Here is a 23,232-nt window from a genome sequence, read left to right on the forward strand (position 1 = left end):
TCTTGGCTTCAACCTCTAACGCAGGGTCAGTATAGACTTTCCTCTGTCCCATAAACCGCACCTCAGAGGTCAAGTAACACCCAGAAGGTCTCTTCAGAAAAAAGAGAAAGCGCAACAGTCCCTTTAGCACCAAGCTCACCAATTGGCCACGGGACAATTTCCGGGGCGGAAGTGACGTCTATAGTTGCGCGCCGGAAATAGACTTACAGAGTGAGCCCAGGAAGTCGCCGAGGTAATTGGGCTTGGGATCCGGCTACGCTTTGGTCCAGAGCTTTGCCGCATTTGTAGGCTGCTGCTGCCATGACTGCCCAAGGGAGCTTGGTGGCTAACCGAGGCCGGCGCTTCAAGTGGGCGATTGAGCTGAGCGGACCTGGAGGAGGCAGCAGGTGAAGTGCTGGGCAAAGCTCGATATCAGAGCTTTCACTGTAGGACTACCCCAGAGGCATAGGACCTGAGCCCTCAGGCACAACTCTCTAAAAAGACGACTCCTGGGGAGCTGATGGCTTCTCTGCCTGGAGGTTTCTGTGTCCAAAGGATGCTTATTTCATCCTTCCCAGTAGGCCAGGATCTGACGAACCACGGGAGGGCTTGGTCTAATATAGGTAGATGCATCTGAGGATCTTTATTCCTATGATGAGAACAGGAAATGTGGGATACGAAGTGTGGGAGGCTACAGCCTTAGTTTTTTTGGTTTGGTCTGTAGGGGCCGAAGTGACCGGGGCGGTGGCCAGGGAGACTCGCTGTACCCAGTTGGTTACTTGGACAAGCAAGTGCCTGATACCAGCGTTCAAGAGACAGACCGGATCCTAGTGGAGAAGGTACAGAGGTATAGATGGAACCATAGTCCTTGGGCCAGTTCTGAGCTACTCACCTACCTCTTCTTCCAGGCAGCATATGGATATCTTACTGAAGATGGCCCTTATCCCGAATATTTGGTAGCTAAACTGCTTGAGATAAGTGTTACATTAGTTGACCGTATCAGCTCCAAAAGTGCTAATTGGAAAAATAAAAGACGGTTGAACATAAGGTATAATAAAGTAGGTTGAAAATTCTCTATTGGGGCAGCGCATTCCAGTTGAAGTCCTTTTTCTACTCTGGTACCCTTATACCACTCATCCAATCTGTCAGAGTAGTCTGTTGGTTCAAATAGATTGAAAATCTTATTTCTTATTGCTTTACTCTATCATCCTGGTCTAAGTCACTCCATCTCCTACCTCTTTCCCTTTTGTTCACTCCTGTCCCCAGAATGACCTCCTTGCTGCTGCTTAAATATGCCAGGCAACCTATTTCAGGCTTTTTGTACTTGTTCTTCCCTTTTCCCCCCAGATTCCCTTTATGATTTGCTGTCTCATCTCCTTTATGTTTCTCAGATGTTACTTTTGTAGTGAAGTCTACCCTTTTTGATTTCCTTCCTTTCCATTTCCTTGTGTCTCTAATTTATTATTCTTCTGATTTCTTGAGCTCTGGGTCTTACAGATTTAATATATGGTATTTTTGTTATCAGTTAATATTTCTATTTTCCACTAACAGTTCTGCTTTGATTAGTGGATCATTTAGAGCACATTTGTTCATTCTAAGACATAAGAAAAAATTTCTAGTTATCTTTTTGTTACTGATTTCTAGCTCAATTACATTATAACCAAATAATATGCTTTGTATGATTTGAGAGTTACTGACATGTTCTCCATGGCTCAGTTGTCAGTTTTTGTAGATGTCCCATCTGTGTTTGAAAAGCATGTAAATTCTTTATCTGTTAGGTGCAGTGTTGTATGTCAGTTGGGTTAATAATGTCATTCACATCTTACATATCTTGATTTGTCTGTTAGTAAATGAGGTGTGCTGATCTACCATTATGTGGATTTTATCTAGTTCTTCAATTGTAGATGGGACAATGATAGGTGCAGAAGTATAAGAACAAAAGTAGGGAAGTCCTTTCTTTACCTAAAGTCATGGGGGGAAAATGGTATCTGGAAAACCCATAGGGAAAAACATAAAATAGTGAGGACGCCTTATCTTTAGTAGATGAGCAAGGTTCCTTTGGCAAAGTGAGAGAATGGTAGAGGTGGTGGAATTGAGGAGTTAGCTCAGAAGCACAGAACTGGGAATTGTGTTCATTTGACTTTAAAGTCAGTGATACGATAAATGTGGGACTAAGGATAGTAATCAGTGGTTAAACCTGTGTTTGTTGTAGCGCTGCTGGGACATTGCCTTGGGTCCCCTGAAACAGATTCCTATGAACCTCTTCATCATGTACATGGCAGGCAATACCATCTCCATCTTCCCTACTATGATGGTGTGCATGATGGCTTGGCGACCCATTCAGGCACTTATGGCCATTTCAGCCAGTAAGTATTCTTTTTTTCTTGCCAGTAAGTATTCTTGAAATAATAATCCACCCTAACTAAGCTTTAAGAATCAGAGGCAAATTCTTTGGCAAAACCCACTGTAAATCTTTGGCAGAGCTTGCTCTTGGCTAGTTGTATGCAGGGTGGTGATGGCAGTGGTGGTGGCATGAGGGGAAAATGGTGCTTGTGGGTTTTTGTTCACCTTTAATGGTTCTATTTGCTATCTTAGTATGGAGCTGTTTGTATTATTTATATTAATATATGGCCTGATTCATACTGAAGAAAAAGTTGTTTTGGTTTTTGACACTTTCTGTTACCCCAACAGCGTTCAAGATGCTAGAAAGTTCAAGCCAGAAGTTTCTTCAGGGTTTGGTGTATCTCATTGGGAACCTTATGGGTTTGGCATTGGCTGTTTATAAGTGCCAGTCAATGGGACTGTTGCCTACACATGCATCAGATTGGTTAGCCTTCATTGAACCCCCTGAGGTAAGGCAAAAGGAAAATTAAATTTGGAACAGCCCTAATGTACAGTAAATAGCTGACCCATTTGATGGTGGGGGATCACAGTTGGTATTAGAGCTCATTTCTTAAATAAGATCCATTAAGAATTTGAGAGTTGTTATTCTTAAAAGATAAAGTAAAATAGAGCTTGTGGTGAAAATAAGTAGTCAATTCAGGAAGGTATTTCAACACTCATTCACCATTAACCTATTTACTTTTTCTTTTCTCAGAGGATGGAGTTCAGTGGAGGAGGACTGCTTTTGTGAACTTAAGAAACACCTGGTACCTATATATCTGGATTCTTTATGCCCAGTGGCTCCTTCTCAGCTTATTAACCCTTAACATTATCTCCTGCTGAAAAGAACCAAAAGCTCTTTTCTCCATGGTGAAAGACTGTTTCACTACAAACACACAAAAATTATACCACAACTCTTGACTGAAAATAAGGTAGAAAACTTTATTTATGTTTCCAGTATAGAGCAAAACAACAAATAAAACCATGACTATGTAAACAAAAGAATGGTTGCTGTTAAATCAAGAACCATAGCAGCATCTCCTTTTAATAAATTAAATGGCTGAGAACAATACTAAAAAAAAGTTGCACAAGTTTTCCTTATATCTATTCTCCTTAATATTTCACTTCTATTTAACACAAGCTGGGACATAAAAATTCTGTTGGAGATACTTGTGGAAGATGTGAATTCAGATCATACATGATGAAAAGAAAAATAAACCAGACCAAAAAAGCGCATAAAATGCTTACAGTGTAATAACTACTTTAATATCCACAAAAATGGATTTTTAACACGTTTGGGGGAGTACGGATTGGCAGGACTGCTGGGGCAACAGGAATCTGAGGCAACGGAAGATATAAAGTGGTGATACTCCCCCCGAGAGGAACTGGGAACCTGTCAAACAGATGCTGCGATTCAAACTTCAGTTTTAAGATAGCTATGCAATGCAGAGGGCCAGCAATTAGAAAATGAATATTGTCATAACCTGCCCTGGTAAAGTCATAGCTAAGACTTAAAAGCTGGATCTCATTCAAAAGGCAGGAAGATGTCTTTCCTTTTTCTTCCTGCTTAAAACACAAAGCCCCCTCCCATAATATGCATTCTTTCGTCAAGTTTTCAGTATTGCTTTATTTGCAGTGATTAAGAGACAAGACGCTTTGCAAACATAAGTGACACGTAGACATGAAATGCTCTAGACAGAGATGAGTTTAAATCTGGCCCAAGAACCACTTCCCCATGTAACAGTGATTGTTTTAGGGGCGCAGTAGGGGCTATATTAGCAGCCACTAATTCCATTATCCCTTTAAAGGATTCTTACAGAGCTCCAGCCACAGAAAGCTCTTCTAAAAACTAACCTTATTTTTTGCCCACGTTTTTTCTATATGGAAAAAAATACATATACATGTATCACTTTGGCCAGAGGGTGTGTGTAAATAAAAAGGAATTCTTGGGCAAGCTGACTTTAGAGCATGGGTCATTAATAGCTTGGGTTCTCGGAGACTTGTTCTGCTACTGCTGAACTCAACTTAGCAATGGAGTGTTGCAATGGAAGTTGTAAACAACGCTTCTACCCTCTGCAGAAAGCAGCAGGAAAAGACAAAAACAAAACAATATTGCTACCTGACTAAACTTGGACATTTAAAGAAGAGGAAAGGGAATAAATCAAAATGACTCAAATTTCTTAAGTCATATTGAAGGGTTTTTCTCCTCTGTCCATAAGGGTAAGCATAGTCTGCAGACTATGGAGCAAAGCAGCTTGCTCCATATCCTACTGGTAATCAAAGAGTGGCACTATTTATCATTCATAAATTAAATTTCAAAAGCAGCCATGAATACAGGCAAGAGAGTTTCTTGAAATACCCTATCCTGTAAAATAAATGAAGACTTCACATAAATTACCACTCAGCCACACAGGGTAGCTTCTCTATGCTTGAAAGTCAGATGTTTTGTGATCATTAACTTAGCAAATTAGTGAAGTTTGCACAAGTATTTTCTTGACACATTTTGAGCTTTCTGAAAACAAAACAAATAGCAAAAGACTTAATTTGGATAATTTTTTAGTTCAGATCCAAGTTTCTGTAGTCAGAATAAGGAACTGGAAAAAAAAAAAAAGCTCATACTTTGAGCACTGAGGCGCATGCCTCAAGTCTTCACTATGGCTTTGGGAATAAGTCCACAGGTTTCTTAAAGAAGTTTCTTGAATCAGGCCATTGCCAGTTATACACCACTTCAGTGAAGCAAGTAAGAAGAATAGCAGCAGCTCAGTAACTTTGGCACTATGGAAGGAGTATGGCTCTAAACCTCAAATTCCACTGCTGGATTCCCCCTTTGAAGGATAGTCCAAAGGTTTAGGGAAGGATTTTTGCCAGTCTTCCTGGCGTTTGTTACTATGATTTTTGATCTGTGCCTGTAACCCAGAGGACATAAAAGGGAGAAGAAAGGAGGATCTGTTGGTCAATATGCATTATCATCTATATTTCCTGGATAATAGCTTATGTATTTTGCCCATATCACACAGGTAACTACAGACTGTATTTATCCAGATCTTGATAGATACCTTTCGGAGTTCCCTTAGTTTGTCCATTTGAAAAGAACCTGAAATAATTTTTACTCAACCTTCTAAAAAACAATTTCCATGGTAACAGTGCCTGTGTAACAATATTAACCACAGAATGGGTTTTGAAAAACAGCCGAAATATATAATATAGTATGTGTCCCTAAACATATTTGGGGGGAACCTTGTTTCGGAGGAAGTAGAGGCTGCAGCTTCGCGTTTCAGTTTTTACATATTAGTACCCTAATATAAAATTAAGAGTCCCGGAGAGCAGTGGATGCACTGATGAAAATTTTCATCTTGGCCTGCCAGTTACCTACACCAAGATGTAAGATCCCCATGTACTTGGCCAGGAATTCCGTAGTATGATGAGGCTGTCTCTTTCTGGCTGTCACCCCCATGGTGTCATCATTGAATCATGACTTCTAAGACTCATCTTTAATGTTAGATGTGTACTTGTGTATTTGCCTTTCAACTTCAGTTGAATTTCTAGCATCTCTTACCAATTTATTTTATTGGTTTAGTTTGTTCAGCTTAAGTTGCCTTCATTCTGGTACAGGCATGGCTTGTAGGCCTTGAGCATTGTACTGATGTTGCGGGAAGATCTACTTCTTTAAGGACAGCAGGTCATATGGTAGCGAAGAACAGATCGGTTTGTACTTTCCTGCACAAGGACTTGAGGCTCAGCTCATTAAGAGTTCAGCGTGATGTATACAGAATACAGGTCTCTAGTTGATGGGAGTGGTAATGAAGAGCCGGCACTTCCACGGAGGATAGAATCCTTTTCAGAAGGTGAGGCCGAGCAGAGTCATTCAGGAGTAGATTATGAATAAATGGTGATCACTTCACTGCCACCACCTCGGACAAGAAGGACTCGCTCTAGTCCTTCAGTGAGTACTTCTAGGAACTCCATGTCTTCAGAAATTGTCAAGGAGACAAGTAGGAAAAGAGCATTCTTACAACCGGGCATCATGATAATCTGAGTTTATCTGACTACAAAGCTGAAAAATCAACAGGCTTAACTATTATATAGTCAGAACTGGAGACGTCTGAACTCTGGATTCAATTCAGTTCTGTGAAGTAATCTGGGGATCTAGTCTCTTGGCATAAATAATATTAATGCAAAATTCTTTCCCACTTGTTAGATTTTTTTTTGTTATTTTTAAATGGGGGAACCCACAAGTAATGTGTTATTAGTACACAGAAAATAAGCCAAAAGGGAGAAAAAGCCACAACAGGGTAGCTTGTAAGATTCCAAGAGAGAATCCAAATAATTTCCAAGTGCAGCTCCTCGAGCTACATTTTTTCCCTGCCACTTCTTTTTCCTATGTTTCACTGAAATACAGATGACTTACTCTTTGTTTTCTTTTAACCTCTTTTCCTTAATGGTACTTGTAAAATGATCCAGTCTTTGCTATTTCAGAGGATCAACCCTTGTCTTTTCCTCTCAGTTAGAGGAAATTCCCCTTTAACTTCATCCAAGACAGACTTTGTGAAGTGGGAAGAGCCTGGAAAGGGGAAAGGATATGGTGTTCCATCTCTAGGATGATCAGAAATGGTTCTATATACTGAACATTAGAAGCCATTGTGCATATATACCACCTAAAAAACCTGTCTAGGGTTCAGAGAGAACATTACACCCAGCTCCCCCAAAGAAGCCTAGTACCACTTCTTAGTAAGGGTCCTTGCTTGAGACTTTTAACAGTCTTCTCTTCTCAAGAGGGGAAGTCATAGACAGTGACCTTTATAGTTACTCAGTGTCTCATCTAAAACACATTTAGATTTTCCCTACCAGCAATTCTGCACTCAGAAAGGATACAGTTTTCATCACCCTCAGGGTTTCGGGGTGGCCCTGGCATATTCAACAAAACCAGCTTTGCTTCATGGGACTTGTTAACTATAACCTCATTGAGCTTGACTGCTGTATGCATCCGCCTCACATTGGACTGGTCCCTGCAAGGGGAGGGTGAGGGGTTAGAAACAGAAGTAGGTTATGGCAGAGAGAAAACTAAGGTATATCGTCAACTCTAAAAAACCTGAGATATTAGAGGTTTTTTGCTTAGAGTATGAGTAACATAATGAACAAATGACTGCCTTATAATATTGACATCATGGGTTTTCTCATTCTGTGTTTGTTTGTTTTATACCAGGAACACAGTATGGGCAGGAAGAAAGATGGTTTGTGTACACTATTAATTGGTGGCTGGTATGCACAGGCAAACAACAGAAAGATGGCTGGATCTGGGGTGAAATGAAGACTAGATTCCATCCTGTGTACCCAGGCAAAGTCGCATCTGTGGCACTAACGGGGCTACTACGTTAGGTTTGAGTTGGAAACTTACGGACGCATGTTAAGCAGGTCCTGGAACCCTTCCATTGACTTGGCCTTTTGTCCCCGAGACGCCATATACTTGTCTTTCGTCCACGTCATGTGCACCTTCTCCTGATACGTCTCTGTCTCGTCATCCTCGTCAGAGCCAATGCTGGTCAGTCGTAGCATTGAGTTCCGATCTTTCACCAGCTGTGCCTGGGGGAGGCCCAACACAACTATGATACTATACCCGTTTTCTCTCATGCATCGTCTTTAATCATTTTAAGATGTGGCTACTGTGGAGTAACTAATAAAGCGGGGAAGGAAGAATCTGTCATGCTGTGAGAAGAGTGCATCCTCCCTTCCGGTGAAAGGCCCCCCGGCCAGGCCGAGGCCGGTGCGCAGCCTCACCTCTCGGTCTCGCTCCGTCTTGGACAGGCGCATGTGCCGCAGCATCTGTGACCTCTGCTCCATCATCAGGGTGCGCTCGTAAGTGTAGGCGGATATGTCACTGTCGTGCTGCCATACACACCACACAGATAGGCACAATGAGCTTCAGGGATGAGCAGTAAGCACAAAGGAGCAAGAAACACGCACTTTCGTTTCCACTCACTAAATTAAACCAGACCAACTATCACAGTACCAACCCAGGTGTCAGTTTTTGTTTAGTCATCGAGCTACATGAAACAATGCTGTGGCCTGTAGATCAGATCCAGAGCTCTGAGTCTCTCCCACAATCCAACCATTACATATGTGTTTCCTTGAAACACAAAACACAAAATCCTGTTAGTTTAATACTGCCAGGTTATTAAATTAAAAAAAGCTATGTGTGACTTTAGCATGAATATATGAATAGAAACTTAATAAAACTGTATTAAGAAGACAAGAATCTGGCAGAAATAGGACTATAATAAACAAGAAAGCAAAACTTAAAACCACCACCAAATACACACCACATATGTGCTATACTTATCTAGATCAATATACTAGAGTTTTGTTGGAACTAAGGGATTAATCCACATTTGCAACTGAAGAAATTCCCAGACTAGAAGAGATTCTAGAATGACAGGGTGGGACATGGGAGAAGGGTAGCTTCTCTGATCTCAAACTCAGTTTTCTCACCATCTCTACCACTTCCACCTCTGCCTCAATGCGAAGGTGATACAAGAAGGTGGCCAGGTCCTTCTTCATCTGAATACTGTTGTCTTCTAGCTGGGCTACTGTGAAGATCCGTATGCTGCATTTTCGCCACACCTGAGAAAGTACCATATATACATGGGAAATTAAATGCAAGGAAGCAGGAAAAGAGTTACTCAAATGGCATTTTTGCTTAAAACAACCTTGAATAGTATCAAGGTATTTGTTCCTAGCTTCTTACTTGCTGTATTATTGTACTTGGGCAAAAGTTTGACTATGAACACATTAAATAGTTTAAACAAGAAAAAAACTGGCAAAATGGAAAAGACAGAATGTGATACATTAATAGTGAACTCCGGGAGTTGGTGATGGACAGGGAGGCCTGGTGTGCTGCAATTCATGGGGTCGCAGAGTCGGACACGACTGAGCGACTGAACTGAACTGAACTTAGTCAGACAGCATACTAACGATACCGTGCAGAATATACTGTTTATTTATTTTTTCCCTGTGGCAAAAAAAAAGTTCATTAAGGAAGGAACAGAAAGAACAGAAAAAAATACCTCAAGGGAGAGGTGGGCCAAGCCAAGACAGACACTGGCTATATTTACTATTTTACTATTTACTTCAGTCTCACCAAAGGATGAGTAAGACACACATACCTCTTAGGTTTTCAGCACTTTGCTCTTTTTTTTTTTTTTTTAACAGGACATGTTCACTTGTTAATGTTTTTTCACAAGGGCTTAATAAACTTGCTGAGTTTCTCTTGGAGATGGTTAGATATCAACTACAAAGAAAACTATTTCTCATAAGGTTGAATCTGGGATTATGGAAGGCCAAGAATAATCTCCAACATTTCTAAGCCCCAACATTACAGAATGAAAGAAAAAAACTGTCTAGTGAACCAACCAGGACAGAAGTTGAAGGAGACAGACTTTTTTAAAAAAGGTGTCAAAATACCTTATGTTGTTTCAGTAGGAATGGTAATAGCATGAGCATCCCCCCATCATGTACAATCCACCACACATCAATGTTGCCCTCAGAAAACTGCTCCACATTGCTGGGAAAGAAGGAGATGTTTTTGGCCACCAGCAGGGCCAGATGGGCAGCAGTTGTCACTCGAACTGTGCCTAGAGGAAAAATAGAGACTTGGGATAAGCAGAGATGAATCCTCAGGCTTGCCTTGCTTCCTACCATGTCTGCAAAGAAAGGGTAATGCCCCTTTACAGTCCTTTGCGTAGGATGTCCTGTTTACACAGTAGGTTATACCAAATCAAGTAACAAAATTTATTAATAAAAATCTGAATAGCTAACAGAATTAGACTGAGACCTATGATTTACATCACTAGGTGTATTCTGATTACTATATTTCTAAGGTGGGGGGTGTTATGTGAATTTGGGAGATTTTGATGTTGAAGAACACTTCCTGCAACTCCTGTGAGAATGCCAATGTGGGAGATCACACATGGAAATATGACAGTTTCAGAGATAATTCCTAACATAAGACTTGGCAAGATAAACAACTGATGAACATTATGTGAGGCTGGAGGAGGTGAGTAGAATCAGTTATTACTACTAATAGTTATTTGCGCTTGTCTGCTCCGTCACTCAGTCATGTCTGACTCTTTTTGACCCCACAGACAGTAGCCCACCAGGATCCTTTGTTCATGGAATTTTCCAGGAAAGAATACTGGAGTAAGTTGCCATTTTTTCCTCCAGGGGTCTTCCCAACCCAAGGATTGAACCTGAGTCTCTTGCATCTCCTGCATTGGCAGGTGGATTCTTTACCACTGTGCCTCCAGGGAAGCCCAACAGTTGTTTAGGTGCCCTTATAAGGTTATGTTTCAGCAACGACAGAATTCCTGCTGTACAAGGCTGGAGCATGGGGTCAGAGTATATCCTCTATTTGGGCCCTCAAGATAGTACAAGAAGTGGTTTGTACCAATAAAAGTCTTCCAAGCTCGAGCATCTTCACTCTGGCGCCAGCCGTTTGGCCATCCCATCACCACTGTGTTGTGCTTCATGCCCCCAAGGCCACATGACTGGATGAGGTGGGAAATGCCCTCCCTCAGTTTGGCGGCCACCACCAGCTGGGAGAATCCTTTCACCTTCTCGGCCTCCATCAGATGCTTTATGGTCTGAAAGAGAGAGCCAGAACCTCAAAATTGGATTACTTTATCCTGAGTCTTTTAATTTCTTACTTCTTCTCCATATTATATTCCTTTCCAAACTCTGTATAAGATCATATCTTGTACAGAACAATTAAAAAAGTTTAATTTATCCCAATGAAATTTTATTATCCTTTGCCTTTTCACCTTTTAGGTGCTTACTACATACACAGATAGTTGTCTACATGGAGATCCTCTACATTTCCCTCCCTTCTGCTTTTCCTTCTAACATACCAAACAAATTGAGAACAGGGATCTTCGCAAAGCAACTATTCAGTATCCCTTAATGGCCCAGGGTTAGTGTGAACATAGTCTTCCTTCCTCAGTGTCAGTCTTGCTCTGACTCATATTACTAGAAATTCAATATGATGATTCAGTTTCACTTCAGAATTTCCTCAGGTATGTTTTATTTTTTTGTTTCTATTTCCACATTCCTTTTGATATTTTAATGGTGATTATTAATGACACTTGTATTTCTTTTACTTCACTCTCTTGGTGGAATGGTGAAGGGAATAATGATATGGAAAATGGATGATTTTCCCAAAGGCACAGATTAAGTCAGGGTATATCTAGATTCATTAGTGTCTCTTGATTTCTAATACTGTGCTTTTTATTTATTTTTATGATCATTCTGGACTAATGTTTCTTCAGCACTTCTAGTTTTAGTGTTTCAAAGCTAAACATTTCATTTCATTCCAAAATGAAATCTAGTAAATTAAAAAAGATTTTTTTATTACATTTACTTGTTTGTTTATGCTGTGCTGGTAAATTTTCACTGTGGCACTCAGACTTCTCTAGTTGTGGCATGTGGGTCTAGTTCAAAGACCAGGGATTGAAACCTGCCCCTCTGCATTGGAAGCACAGGGTCTAAGCTACTTGACCACCAGGGAAGTCCCTCAGTAAAATTTTTAAAATGCAATTGAAATTTCCCCAGGGTAGTTCCATCTATTGCTTATAATAAATATTAGAATGGTAACTACTTTCTTCTGCAGGAAGAACTTTAATTCCCAAAAACTAATCAGACTTGGCAAAAGAATCCTGGTTCTGCTACCATGTATTAAGATTAGTAAAGAGGAAGAAAATGTGCTCCTTGCTCCTTGGTGTCACAACTAGATTGAGAGGAATTATCACCATGGTTCAAGGGATGATTTATTTATGTGACTTCTCTCAGGGCTGAGCCAATGTCTGGAGTCTATCTGGAAATAGTGCTTAGCCTTGATAATCTTATAGTTTAGAAAGTTTTAAATGGGAAGAATAAATTATTATCTTCTGGTTCACCTTATTATTTGGAGAATATGACCATACAAGTCAGCACAAAAAGGACACCTCTTAGGTTGCTCAGGAAAGGGATCAACTTAGAAGTCTGAGGTCTTATGATTCAGCTGCACAAAACCATAAGCTAAATTAAATTCTACTAGGTCATTAAGCCTTGATTGTTACCTGCTCAGCAGCTAAAGCTTCACCATAATTCTCCAGGAAGTTCCCAACGATGACAGAGCCCACAATTGTGAGACCCTTTCCTGCCTTAAGCTGTGAAGCAAAGGTGAGGAGACGAGGATGCTTGACATGTAGGTCTTCATCTAGTTTCAGCAATACAAGCAGCTGAGGCCTGCAAAGAGGTTGGCAGGGGGATGGCAGGATGAGAAAATACTTTGGGTCTGAGGACAGAATGACAATCCTACCCTTTAATTTAGGAGAACTGAATAAAACATATACTTTGACAGAGGAAGAGATTAGAGAAAATGATGAGGCTATATAGTCATTCTGAATTTTCCCAGTATTATCTCAAGTTGATCAGTCTTGAAGGAAGAATGAAAAGGGCAGAAGTCTAGATCATGTATCATATAACTAAAAGGTCACAGAGATCAAGGATTTAGAATCAGTCAGAACAGGTTCATTACACGAATTCCTTGGGTCACACGATTTCCTTATGCTGTAATCAATGAAGTACACAATTCTGTGTGCCAATTCTGTTGATTTTTTTTACCTCCAGTTTTTAGTGTGTGGCGGTCCTTCCTCTAGCCGAAGCAAAGCAAATCGGGCTGCACTGAGGGACAGCCCGCGGATACCATCACCCCATTCTTTCTCAGCTCTGAGAGAAAGAGGTGAAAAGAGCAGAGACAGACTTAAAATCTAGCAAGTACAATTTCAAAAACTAAAGTTTACTTTATTTAAAAGTAACATACACACAAAGTAGATTAAAACTTGCATTAGCTATTTATATGATGCTCACTACTAACACAATGAACCCACTGTAGGCAGATCAACACTATCCTCCATCAACACACTGCACTGTACGACAGTTCAGAATAAAGGCTGAGAGGGTCACTCATTTGTCCTGTGATGTAACTGTTGAAAAGCTAGAATGCTCAACAGCAATTTGGATTAGGAAATTACTATAGATCCAAAGTTCAAATTATTTCAAAAATAATGCAGAGAAAGCAAAACTCAATGTAATCTAAATCAGAGTGTTATTTATTCCTAATTTGGGCAAGCTGTTAATGAAGTTGTTATAAAGTTATTCAGGACTGATTTCTTTTCCATCTCAGACACAATTCCTTGCCTGAAGAGATAAGCAAGAATATTTATATTTGTTTAATACTAATCATTATTGGAAAAGACTCTGATGCTGGGAGGGACTGGGGGCAGGAGGAGAAGGGGATGACAGAGGATGAGATGGCTGGATGGCATCATCGACTCGATGGACATGAGTTTGGGTAAACTCCAGGAGTTGGTGATGGACACGGAGGCCTGGCATGCTGTGATTCATGGGGTCGCAAAGAGTCAGACACGACTGAGAGTCTGAACTGAACTGAATCATTATTATTTCAGTACCTCTTTTTATTTTTTCATTGATCCATATTTTCTCAATAGTTTCCCCTTATGATCAAAATTTAGGTACAGATGAATGAAGTTATCTGGATCCCTAATGTAACTTTCACTGGTATGGCTCTAACCAAACTAGCCAGTTTCCATAATTTTAGCATCAATCAAGATTGTATCGACAGACTCACCCTTGGTACTCGATGTATTTGTAGATCATACCAGCTATTACCATAGCTACAATGGCATAATACCAGGAAGAAATGAACATCAGCGCCAGACAGATACTCATTCCCATGAAAGAGAGTGCCCTAGAAAATTAAAGACAAAAACAAATAAAAAATGTTTTCTCTAAGCAGCTATAAGAGAAGCCTGTGACAGAGGTGCTTCTTAAACTGGTGAAAAATTATTTTTTAAAACTCCAATATGTTGTAGACAGAACCTCTGTAAAATGCAGTAAAATTGAATTACTAGAAAAAAAATGTTATATGTTTGGATGCCGTGCCAATGTCAAATTTGTACAAAAGTTTCTAAACATATTTTCCCGTGTGTGTGGCAGGGGGCGAGGGGGGCACTGTGCCATGAGGCATGCAGGACTTTAATTTCCCCAACCAGGATTGACCTCATTCCCCCTGCAGTGGAGACACGTAGTCTAAACCACTGGATCACCAAGTAAGTCCTTTTCTCTTAGTTTGTATAGTTATCTTATCATGGATTGGGAACAATCAGCAGATCTGCACTGAGCCCCAAAGCATCCCTGAAACGAAAGTGAAAGTGTCAGTCGCTCAGTCGTGTCCAACTCTGCAACCTCATGGTCTGCAGCCCACCAGACTCCTCTGTCCACGGGATTCTTCAGGGAAGAATACTGGAGCGGGTTGTCATTCCCTTCTCCAGGAGATCTTTCCGACCTAAGGACTGAAACCACATCTCCCACATTGCAGGCAGATTCTTTACTGTTTGAGCCACAGGGAAGCTCCTTAGTGCTGATGTTTCCTATTGCTGGAATAATACATAAATGAACCAGGATGCTACAAAAGTCATCTGCAGTTATGAGGACAATTAATACCTACATGGCAAAGCAGGGATGAGACATGTAGACAGAATTAGTAACAACTCTATAATCTTTAGGGAAAAAAGCGTTTCATGTGAATATTTCTAAAAACTTTATGAAAATTTATTAGCATACCTGCAGAACCCACTGAAAAAAATCTGCCATTAGTTTCCTTACTTTACATAGGGAACTTGGAAGAAAATAATGAAATTCTTGTTTTGATTAAATAAATGAGATAGACAACTACATTTACTGAAATTGTACTGTGTAAAGAATGAACTAAGTTGTATGATAAATTTCAAAAAACAAACAGAGCAGTTGTTAATCTGGAGAAGTTTAGATCCAATGAATGAAAATATAGGGTGTAAAGAGAAAGAGGAAAAAAAAACCAAAAACAACTGGTAATACACAAAAGAACGTTCATAATTAACTTTTAACTAACATTAAATCTATAATGCGGATTAATGGTATTAAGATCAGTTGATGATCTAAAATTGTGCCAGATAAAGGTCGCATCACTACCCACCCCGGGTAAGTGAAGCTAGAAAGGGATCAAGGAAAAAGTCAGCAAAAAGGAATGTACAAACAAGTATATAATAGGACATATTAAAGAATTTCTAGCTATGAAAGAAAAGAAATGGGATGGTAGCTAAAAATGTGATAGTTCCTTTAAGGACTGAGATGTGAACACAACAGCAACAGCAGTAGCAACATCTCATTAAGAGCTTTACTATGTACCAGGCACTGTGTTAAGCACTTTAGATTATCTCAAAACAATCCTGTGAGATAGTTAATATGATTAGTACCATTTTATTAATGAATAAAATGAAATTCTATGTGGTTATGTGCTTCGATGAAAGCTACAAAGCTAGGAAATAGTAGAGCTAAACTTGAACTCAGTCATCGATGCCATAGGCTCATGATCTTTTAAAAAAAAATACTTACTTGAATGGGTTCTTCTTCTCTTTTTTAAAAAAATAATTTTATTTATTTATCTATTTTTGGTTGTTCTGGGTCTTCATTGATGCATGGGGCTTTTTCTCTGTTGTGCAGAGGCTCCTCATTGCGGTAGTTTCTCTTGTTGCGGATCACAGGCTCTGGGGCGCTCAGGCTTTACTAGTTGCCAGATGTGGGCTCTAGAGCACAGGCTCAAAAACTGTGGTGCGTGGGCCTAGTGGCTCCGCAGCATATGGGATCTTCCCACTCCAGGGATTGAACCCATGGTCCTCTGCACTGGCAGATGGATTCTTTACCACCGAGCCACCAGAGACACAGCTCATACTCTTTAATTAAATAAAACTGTCATAAGGAAGAGAGTCTGAGAATGAACACTGAGGAAAACTGATGAAGATAAGAGGATAAATGGAAAGGAATGAAGCTCAGGGCTCAGCTAAGATGTAAACAGGCAATCCGATAAGCAAAAGGTAGGTTGTTTCAAACTGAGGAACACAGCAGCCTGGAAATATTTATTTCGTAGTTTTGACCTTTATTCTCAATTGAGTATTATAAGCTATTATAAAACCATGTATTAAACTTAATTAATTAATCCAGCAAAGAAGAAATGAGAGCCTGAACTATGTACTAAAAAAACACAGTAGGATGGTGGAAATTCATGTGAACACAGGAAGCTAAAAGAGACAGTATGAAACAGATGGCCAAGAAAAAAAAACTGGATTGAGAGTTCAGAATCTCCTAGTTTTCAAGTTCAATGATGAGTTCTCTCCAAACATGGGGAAGAAGAAAAGCAGACTAACCAGTGGTAGTAGCGGAACCGGGGCCTCCAGTTGGGTGTTCGAAGCAACGTTTGCAAGGCACACGCCAGATTCACAAAGAGGTAACACATGAGAAAAAACCTGGCAGGATAAGAAAGCATGAGGGATGGTTATTATTGTAAAATGATTCTTCAAGGATTATTTTATATAACTAGAGAGCTTCGCTGTATTTAAGCCTTTGTTCTAGCCCACTAGCCTTTGATTAACAATAGAGTGTAGAAAAACTTCACCTCCCCACAAACTTGCTCAACCTTCTAAGTTCTCACTCAAGTGAAAGACACTACCACTTTTTATCCAGTTACTCTTGGGATAATACTCAGTTTCCTCTTCACTACTCAACCTTGTTCCAAATTCACTTATCAAGTCCTACGGATTCCCCCTCTTTACAGAACTCTAAACTTTTCCCCTCTCCTTTCCACCTCTACTTCTCTCAGCATCTTCAGGCTCTCATTTGTTCTTTGCTGGATTAGTTAAATATGCTTCTAACTGGCATTGGAAACTTCCAACTTTCGGCTCAATTTTGGCCTCCTCCTAACCTATCTTTTATACAGAATTCATCATTATGAAATAGAAATATGACCATTTTGTCCTCAAAGGATTATCCACTACTTTCAGGAAAAGTTCCAGGTCCTCTGTGATCCACTTCTGCTTACTCCCTGCTCTGCACTTACCCTACCCGCACCTTCCACTCTCAAAGCCAGACTTTCACTTCTCTGAAAGCACTGCACTATTTCATCTCTCAATTCCTTCACACACATTCCCTGCCTGGAATCTCCTTCACCCCTTCACTTCATGATATAAGCATCACTTCCTCCAGAAAACCTTTCCTGATTCTCAGTCCAGTTAGGTGGACCACTGTAGAGCTCACAGAGCATGCAGTGTTCACCCTGACCACAGTATTCACCACACTAGACAAGGATCACTGGTTTCTTTATCTACCATCAGTTCTCTAAGGTTGTGTCTTAGTCATCTTATGCTTATCCTCAGCATACTGAAAATAACCTAGAGGGCCAGAAAATAAGCTAAGCTTTAATGATAGTCTTCCCCCTCAAATTATCATAGTATCTGTTTTTTGCAGAAAAGTATAGAAAAAAAAAAACTTGGGAGAAAATTCACAATCATAACTGCTAACATTTAGCACTCCTTGCATATTTTACCATTTATTACATTTTTAAAAACATAGATGAGACCACACTGCACCTATCTTTTTTTTTTCCTAGTCACACTGCGTAGCTTGTAGGATTTCAGTTCCCTGACCAGGGATTGGACCTGTGCCCTTGGCAGTGAAAGCATGGAGTCCTAAACACTGGACCGCCAGGGAATTCCCATGAACCTAGACATCACATATGCAACAACAAATGAACAGAATAACTGGCTCTTACATGGAAAGAATAGGAGCCACGAGATCCAGGGAGGCAATAAGGATTCCCAGTTCTGCAATGGCAGCAGTTAGAAGTAAAGCCCAGGTAGGTTCCCCATTGGCTTTGCTGTGACCAAAAACCTGTACATAGAAGAAAAGTATCAGACAGATGAGTGTGGGAAAGGTTTGAGTCAATGCTCCCTTATTCCTCTATGCTATAGTTTCAGAATCTTTAAGATAACAGCATTACAACTGTGGCAGCTTTTAAATACCTTTATTCCACTCACATATAAACTCATACTAGAGATTTAGAGGGCTATACAGAGTCTTGTGCTAAAACCCATCTTCATATTACACAGCCCAACGATTTCTAAGCCTATGAAGATCAGTTTCTCCTAAAACCTGAGAAAAAAGGAAGAGGGCATAGAATCAGGTCACTCACCCTCAGAAAGGGTATGATGTTATCCTTGGCTATAGCCTGCAGCAGCCTCGGTGCTCCTGTGAGACTCTGAAGCCCAGCCCCACATGTGGAGAAGAAGGAGCCAATAACAATCACCCACGGGGACGGCCAAGATAAGGTTCCTACCACCAGATTACCTTTCACAGCATCTCCAAACCTGGGAGAGAAATCAGAGTGGGGACGTTTAACCTGGAAATAACTTTAGATGAAAATGCTAGATAGACATTCACTCAATTTTTTCTATTTATAATTTTTTATGCTCACAGATGAGAAAGGAAAAATACCAGTAGCCTGTATGATAGAAATGAAGAAAAGTAAGTTTCAAGCTTTTATTCAGAATGCCAAGCAGACACTCTTATGTCTCATAGAGAAAACAGAAACTTAAAAAATTTTTAAATTTTTATTATTTGCCCTCTTTTACTTTTAGTCTTAGTTTTCCAACAGCTCTTATTGTTCAGGAAAATCCTCAGTATTCAGACAAATCCACTGCTTTACTGAAGAATACTTGTGGCATCATATACAACATACTGGCCTCTCTTGTGGGGACCTATATATATGTACTTTCTGTTGTTACTTGTGATACACATCTCAGGTGGGTTTTGAGTTTATAACTGTCCTGGTGCTGTATGGGATGATCAGACATAATGGAAGATAGATAGGTGGCTGTAAAAGAAATCAATTACTCACTTGTCTCTGAGGACAACACCTTCAATACATGCACCAAAAAGGACAACATTGCTTAAATCTAAGACACTGAGAGTCAAGGAAACTGCCATTCACCCTCTAAGATGAACATAAACACTCAGGATATTTCTATCAGTAAAATGAGCGGCTAAATTCACTAATCTCATAAATTCTTTCTTGAGTTGTAGAGATGAGGTAGGTAGATTATCTGGGTTTCCCTTGTGGCTTAGCTGGTAAAGAATCCGCCTGCAAAGTGGGAGATCTGGATTCGATCCCCGGGTTGGGAAGATCCCCCGGAGAAGGGAAAGGCTACCCACTCCAGTATTCTGGCCTGGAGAGTTCCATGGACTAAGTCCATGAGGTCACAAAGAGTCAGACACGATGGAGCAACTTTCACAGGTAGATTATCTGGTGTGAAGTGAGGGGGTGGAAAGCAGATATCTTTATTACCAGGATAAAAATACTGAGCACCCTTGTTCTATGGCTCAAACTGGATCCATCGAAAGGATACAGACAAAGGAGGTGGTCAGGATGGCGAGGATGGTGCCAATGGGAATGGACTTCTGAGCATCTTTCAGATCCCCAGATCTGTTTGATCCTGCCATGATGCCTTTAAAAAAGGGAAAAAGAACAAGTCAAGTTCTTTAGTTCCTGGACACTGATATTTGAACTGCTATCAAAGACTAGAGGAAAATCTAGGAATTCCGAGAACATAGCTTTGTCTCCTAAGAAAAATCCCTTCGCGTTTCTACCACCTGTAAAACAGGCAGCAGCCCATGTGCTTACCTGTGACAGAGGGAAAGAAGATGCCCACCAGAAGAGTGAAAGAGGTGGTGATGTCCACAAGGACATACTCATGGTTTAAGCTGCCTAAGACATCAGAAGATTTGGCTGAGGGCTTCTCAATGATCTCTCCCTTTGGTAGATAATTACTCCAAAGATTCTCTGCAGTGGGAACAAAGGGTGTATAAACAGTAGCAGTATGGAAAGGACACAACTGGATAATTTTCTAGCCAACAGTATTGTAAATCAGATCTGTCATTTATATGGTCTTTAAGGGTGTATTTGCTTCTATAGAGCACAGATATATGCACATACACGTCATATAGTAAAGTACACAAAAATAAAAACCTGATGCCCTTTCCCAACTGGTTCAAATGTAGTTTGACAAATACTTTGGTATGTACAAACACAGTTATGTTTACCAATGCAAATTAGCAAAAGTTAACCAGACTAAGCTGAATGCCCTTACAAAGTTAATTAAAAAAAAAAAATTAGGTATCAATGCTAACACCTTAGTGTTAACTTGCTTACATGCCAAGAAATTTGTGGACCAGACAGTTAAGACAGAAATCACTTAAGGAAAGAATTTCAAAAATTTAGATGAGTCAGGAAAACACATGTGGGTTTGATGACATTAAAGTAATTCTAGCTGTCACTGTTGGAAAACCTGACAACTTTACAATGTGTTAACACACAGAATACTTTATTAAGTTTAAAAGTCATTTGTTCAGCTCTGCTTTCAAGAACAGTAAATTTTAGCAGACAATGCTACAAAGATGTCCTGAAAAAGGATAAATTCATTAACAGAAAAGCAGAAAGATGTTGAATTGAGTTGTATGCTGAATTTAAGAAGGGAAGTGGCTCTGTGGCAGTGAGTGTTGATGGATAATAGAAGAGTAAGAAACGTGTCCCCAAACCTCCTAACTCACCTGTAATGACACCGCTAGCCAAACCAGGGATGCCCTGGATTGAAGTGACATTATTGTGAACAAAGTACTCATCACACGTGGCATTGAAAAACTGACTTGAGTTGCAGAAGAAGCCCCATAACTTCGACGGTGCTGTCATGTTGTTAACTTCCTTGGTCTTTGAGCAAACATCAATATGTCTTGATGAAAGGGTGCGGTTGCCCAGCATGCAGACCCTAAGTGAAAAAGAACAGGAAGAAAACTGAAGCCAGGGAAAAACTATTTTAAAAAAGAAAATAGTTTAGAAATAGGTTAGTATATATATGCTTGCAAAGGAAAAAAAAAAATCTCATCTCGAAGAGTTTTTACTGTCTTGGGGTGGGAAAAGAACTAGTATTGACTAGCTCTGTAAATGGTATCTTACATTTTCTGCCAACCTAACCCTTACAGCCATCTCACAAAATATGTACTAGTATTTCTACATTGTGGAGGAACTGAAATTTAGGGAGAAAAAGTCGTCTGCCTGAGCTCACACAGGTGGTGGGTAGTAGTAACAGAATTCAAATACAGGAACTGTCTGAAGATGCTGTGCTGAATCATCTTATAGAATTTCTAGGTTATTAACCAACTGTTGGGTCTAAAATCGGAGAAGGCAATGGCAACCCACTCCAGTACTCCTGCCTGGAGAATCCCAGGGACGGGGGAGCCTGGTGGGCTGCCATCTAAGGGGTAGCACAGTGTCAGACACGACTAAAGTGACTTAGCAGCAGCAGCAGCAGCAAGGTCTAAAGTAAGTCTTAAGAGTCCTTTTGTTCTTCTTACACACACACATACACACAAATCCATCTCTTTCATTCTGGCCTAAGAAAAAGCCTTATGCTCATAACAACCCCTTTGAAAATGTATAGAAAAAGGTCAAATCTTCTGGATACTGTTTCAGGGAAGACAGCTTGGCTATAATTAGGCCATCCCTCTACGGCCTAATAGAAAACTGTTTTTGAACTTAAGCCTAGACCTAGTTGGAGTGAGGATATTTAAGGATAATACAAATATAGACTGTTCATTTTTTTTTTTTCTTTAAACCAAAGATATAAATACAAATAAAGGAATAATAAACCCACAGTTAAAATAACTCTCAGGAGGAAAAAAGCAACTTTTGAAATCTGCAACTCAGTGGCCTTAAAACCTTGAAAGCTGCAACTCAGCTTCAACAACTCCCAACATTTCCCAGTCTTGTTTTATGCATTCCTCTAGGTTTTTAGACTTGTTTTGCTGAAATATTTTAAAGAAAATACCACACATGAATTTTGCCCACCAAAAAAGAGGAGACACATCAAAGGAAAACTTAAGGAAAATGGAATTTCCCAAGTTAAGATACAGCCAGAATACAGCCTTTAGTATTTCTATGACTCAAGTGGACCTCCAGTTACTTTACAGCTCCTGGACGAGCAGACTGAAAATTTATCATGGACTCATTACTGACAGCACTTTGCACAGGAGAAGGAATGCTGGACTGGGAGTCAGCAAACCACAAGGTTTGTGTTTTTGTTCTGCCAATCATTAACTCTGGGGCAAGTCATTTAATTTCTCTGGACCTGTTTTTTCATCTTGAAAAATCTGTGTTTCAGTAATCAGATTAAATCAACATAAGACTGATGAGTGTGATCCCTGGATTATTCGGATGATTTTTCAAAGACAGGCACTATAACAAGGTTATAAGCAATACTCAGTGCTGGCTAGTTCCTATGCCACTAGTCAAACGGAAAACAGGTGAGCCTTTGAGTCACATATCTGTACAAACCCATTTCTACTTCAAAAAGTATACATTAAGGCACCTGTACTACTTATGTATGTCATATAATTTATATAGAAACAGATATATATGCAAATAATGAGACATTTATTTCCCTTTATTTTGTGACTAGAGAGTTCATTATTGTACTAAAAACAAAATAAAAAATTCAATTGTAAATACTTAGGTAGGAATTAAGGTTTTCTTGACTTTCTTGATTTTTCATTAATAAAAGGAATCTAACATTTAAATATTCTATCAAGGTTGCTGACAGTAACTATGCTGTTTGAAAGCCCTTAATGAATAGTTCAAATATACATAATCATTATCAGGAGGTTTTGAAAAACCTATTATCTATATCCAAATGATGGCCACAGTTGGCAATTCTATGCTTGGGACATAAGGAAGATGACACGCAGAGTTTCCTCAGAGGCTTCCCGCACAGATCTAACTGGGCTTATCCAAGAGGGAAATCGCGGTGAAACTGTGAAATTCTGCCTTCTTGAAATGATCACATCACCAGATACTGTTAATGGCTACCTAATAGTGATGCCTAGTCAGAGAGACACGTA

General features: G+C 39.9%; 2 protein-coding genes across 4 annotated transcripts in view; one reads left to right on the top strand and one right to left on the bottom strand.

The window, feature by feature from the left end:
• Positions 1-232: 232 nt before the first annotated feature.
• On the top strand, positions 233-3,566 carry EMC4 (ER membrane protein complex subunit 4). The gene is made up of 5 exons (XM_068965013.1): positions 233-386; positions 704-818; positions 2,192-2,345; positions 2,671-2,831; positions 3,077-3,566. The coding sequence occupies exons 1-5, from the start codon at positions 301-303 to the stop codon at positions 3,110-3,112; spliced, it is 552 nt and encodes a 183-aa protein (XP_068821114.1). The 5' UTR covers positions 233-300; the 3' UTR covers positions 3,113-3,566.
• A 2,019-nt stretch (positions 3,567-5,585) lies between these two features.
• SLC12A6 (solute carrier family 12 member 6) overlaps positions 5,586-23,232 on the bottom strand; it is an 86,332-nt gene continuing 68,685 nt past the window's right edge. For all 3 annotated transcript variants that reach the window (XM_068965582.1, XM_068965580.1, XM_068965583.1), the window contains 17 exons: positions 20,890-21,104; positions 19,964-20,122; positions 19,689-19,787; positions 19,181-19,238; positions 18,476-18,650; positions 18,056-18,174; positions 16,656-16,754; positions 14,042-14,161; positions 13,015-13,119; positions 12,468-12,636; positions 10,802-10,997; positions 9,820-9,989; positions 8,848-8,979; positions 8,137-8,244; positions 7,757-7,941; positions 7,234-7,367; positions 5,586-6,329 (listed from right to left, as the gene is read on the bottom strand). In XM_068965582.1, coding sequence (XP_068821683.1) covers positions 6,238-6,329; positions 7,234-7,367; positions 7,757-7,941; positions 8,137-8,244; positions 8,848-8,979; positions 9,820-9,989; positions 10,802-10,997; positions 12,468-12,636; positions 13,015-13,119; positions 14,042-14,161; positions 16,656-16,754; positions 18,056-18,174; positions 18,476-18,650; positions 19,181-19,238; positions 19,689-19,787; positions 19,964-20,122; positions 20,890-21,104 — 2,335 coding nt within the window. In that variant the 3' untranslated portion in view covers positions 5,586-6,237. The remainder of the gene's footprint in view (positions 6,330-7,233; positions 7,368-7,756; positions 7,942-8,136; positions 8,245-8,847; positions 8,980-9,819; positions 9,990-10,801; positions 10,998-12,467; positions 12,637-13,014; positions 13,120-14,041; positions 14,162-16,655; positions 16,755-18,055; positions 18,175-18,475; positions 18,651-19,180; positions 19,239-19,688; positions 19,788-19,963; positions 20,123-20,889; positions 21,105-23,232) is intronic.

The sequence above is a fragment of the Capricornis sumatraensis genome, chromosome 2 (genome assembly GCF_032405125.1).
Source record: "Capricornis sumatraensis isolate serow.1 chromosome 2, serow.2, whole genome shotgun sequence".
NCBI lineage: Eukaryota > Metazoa > Chordata > Mammalia > Artiodactyla > Bovidae > Capricornis > Capricornis sumatraensis.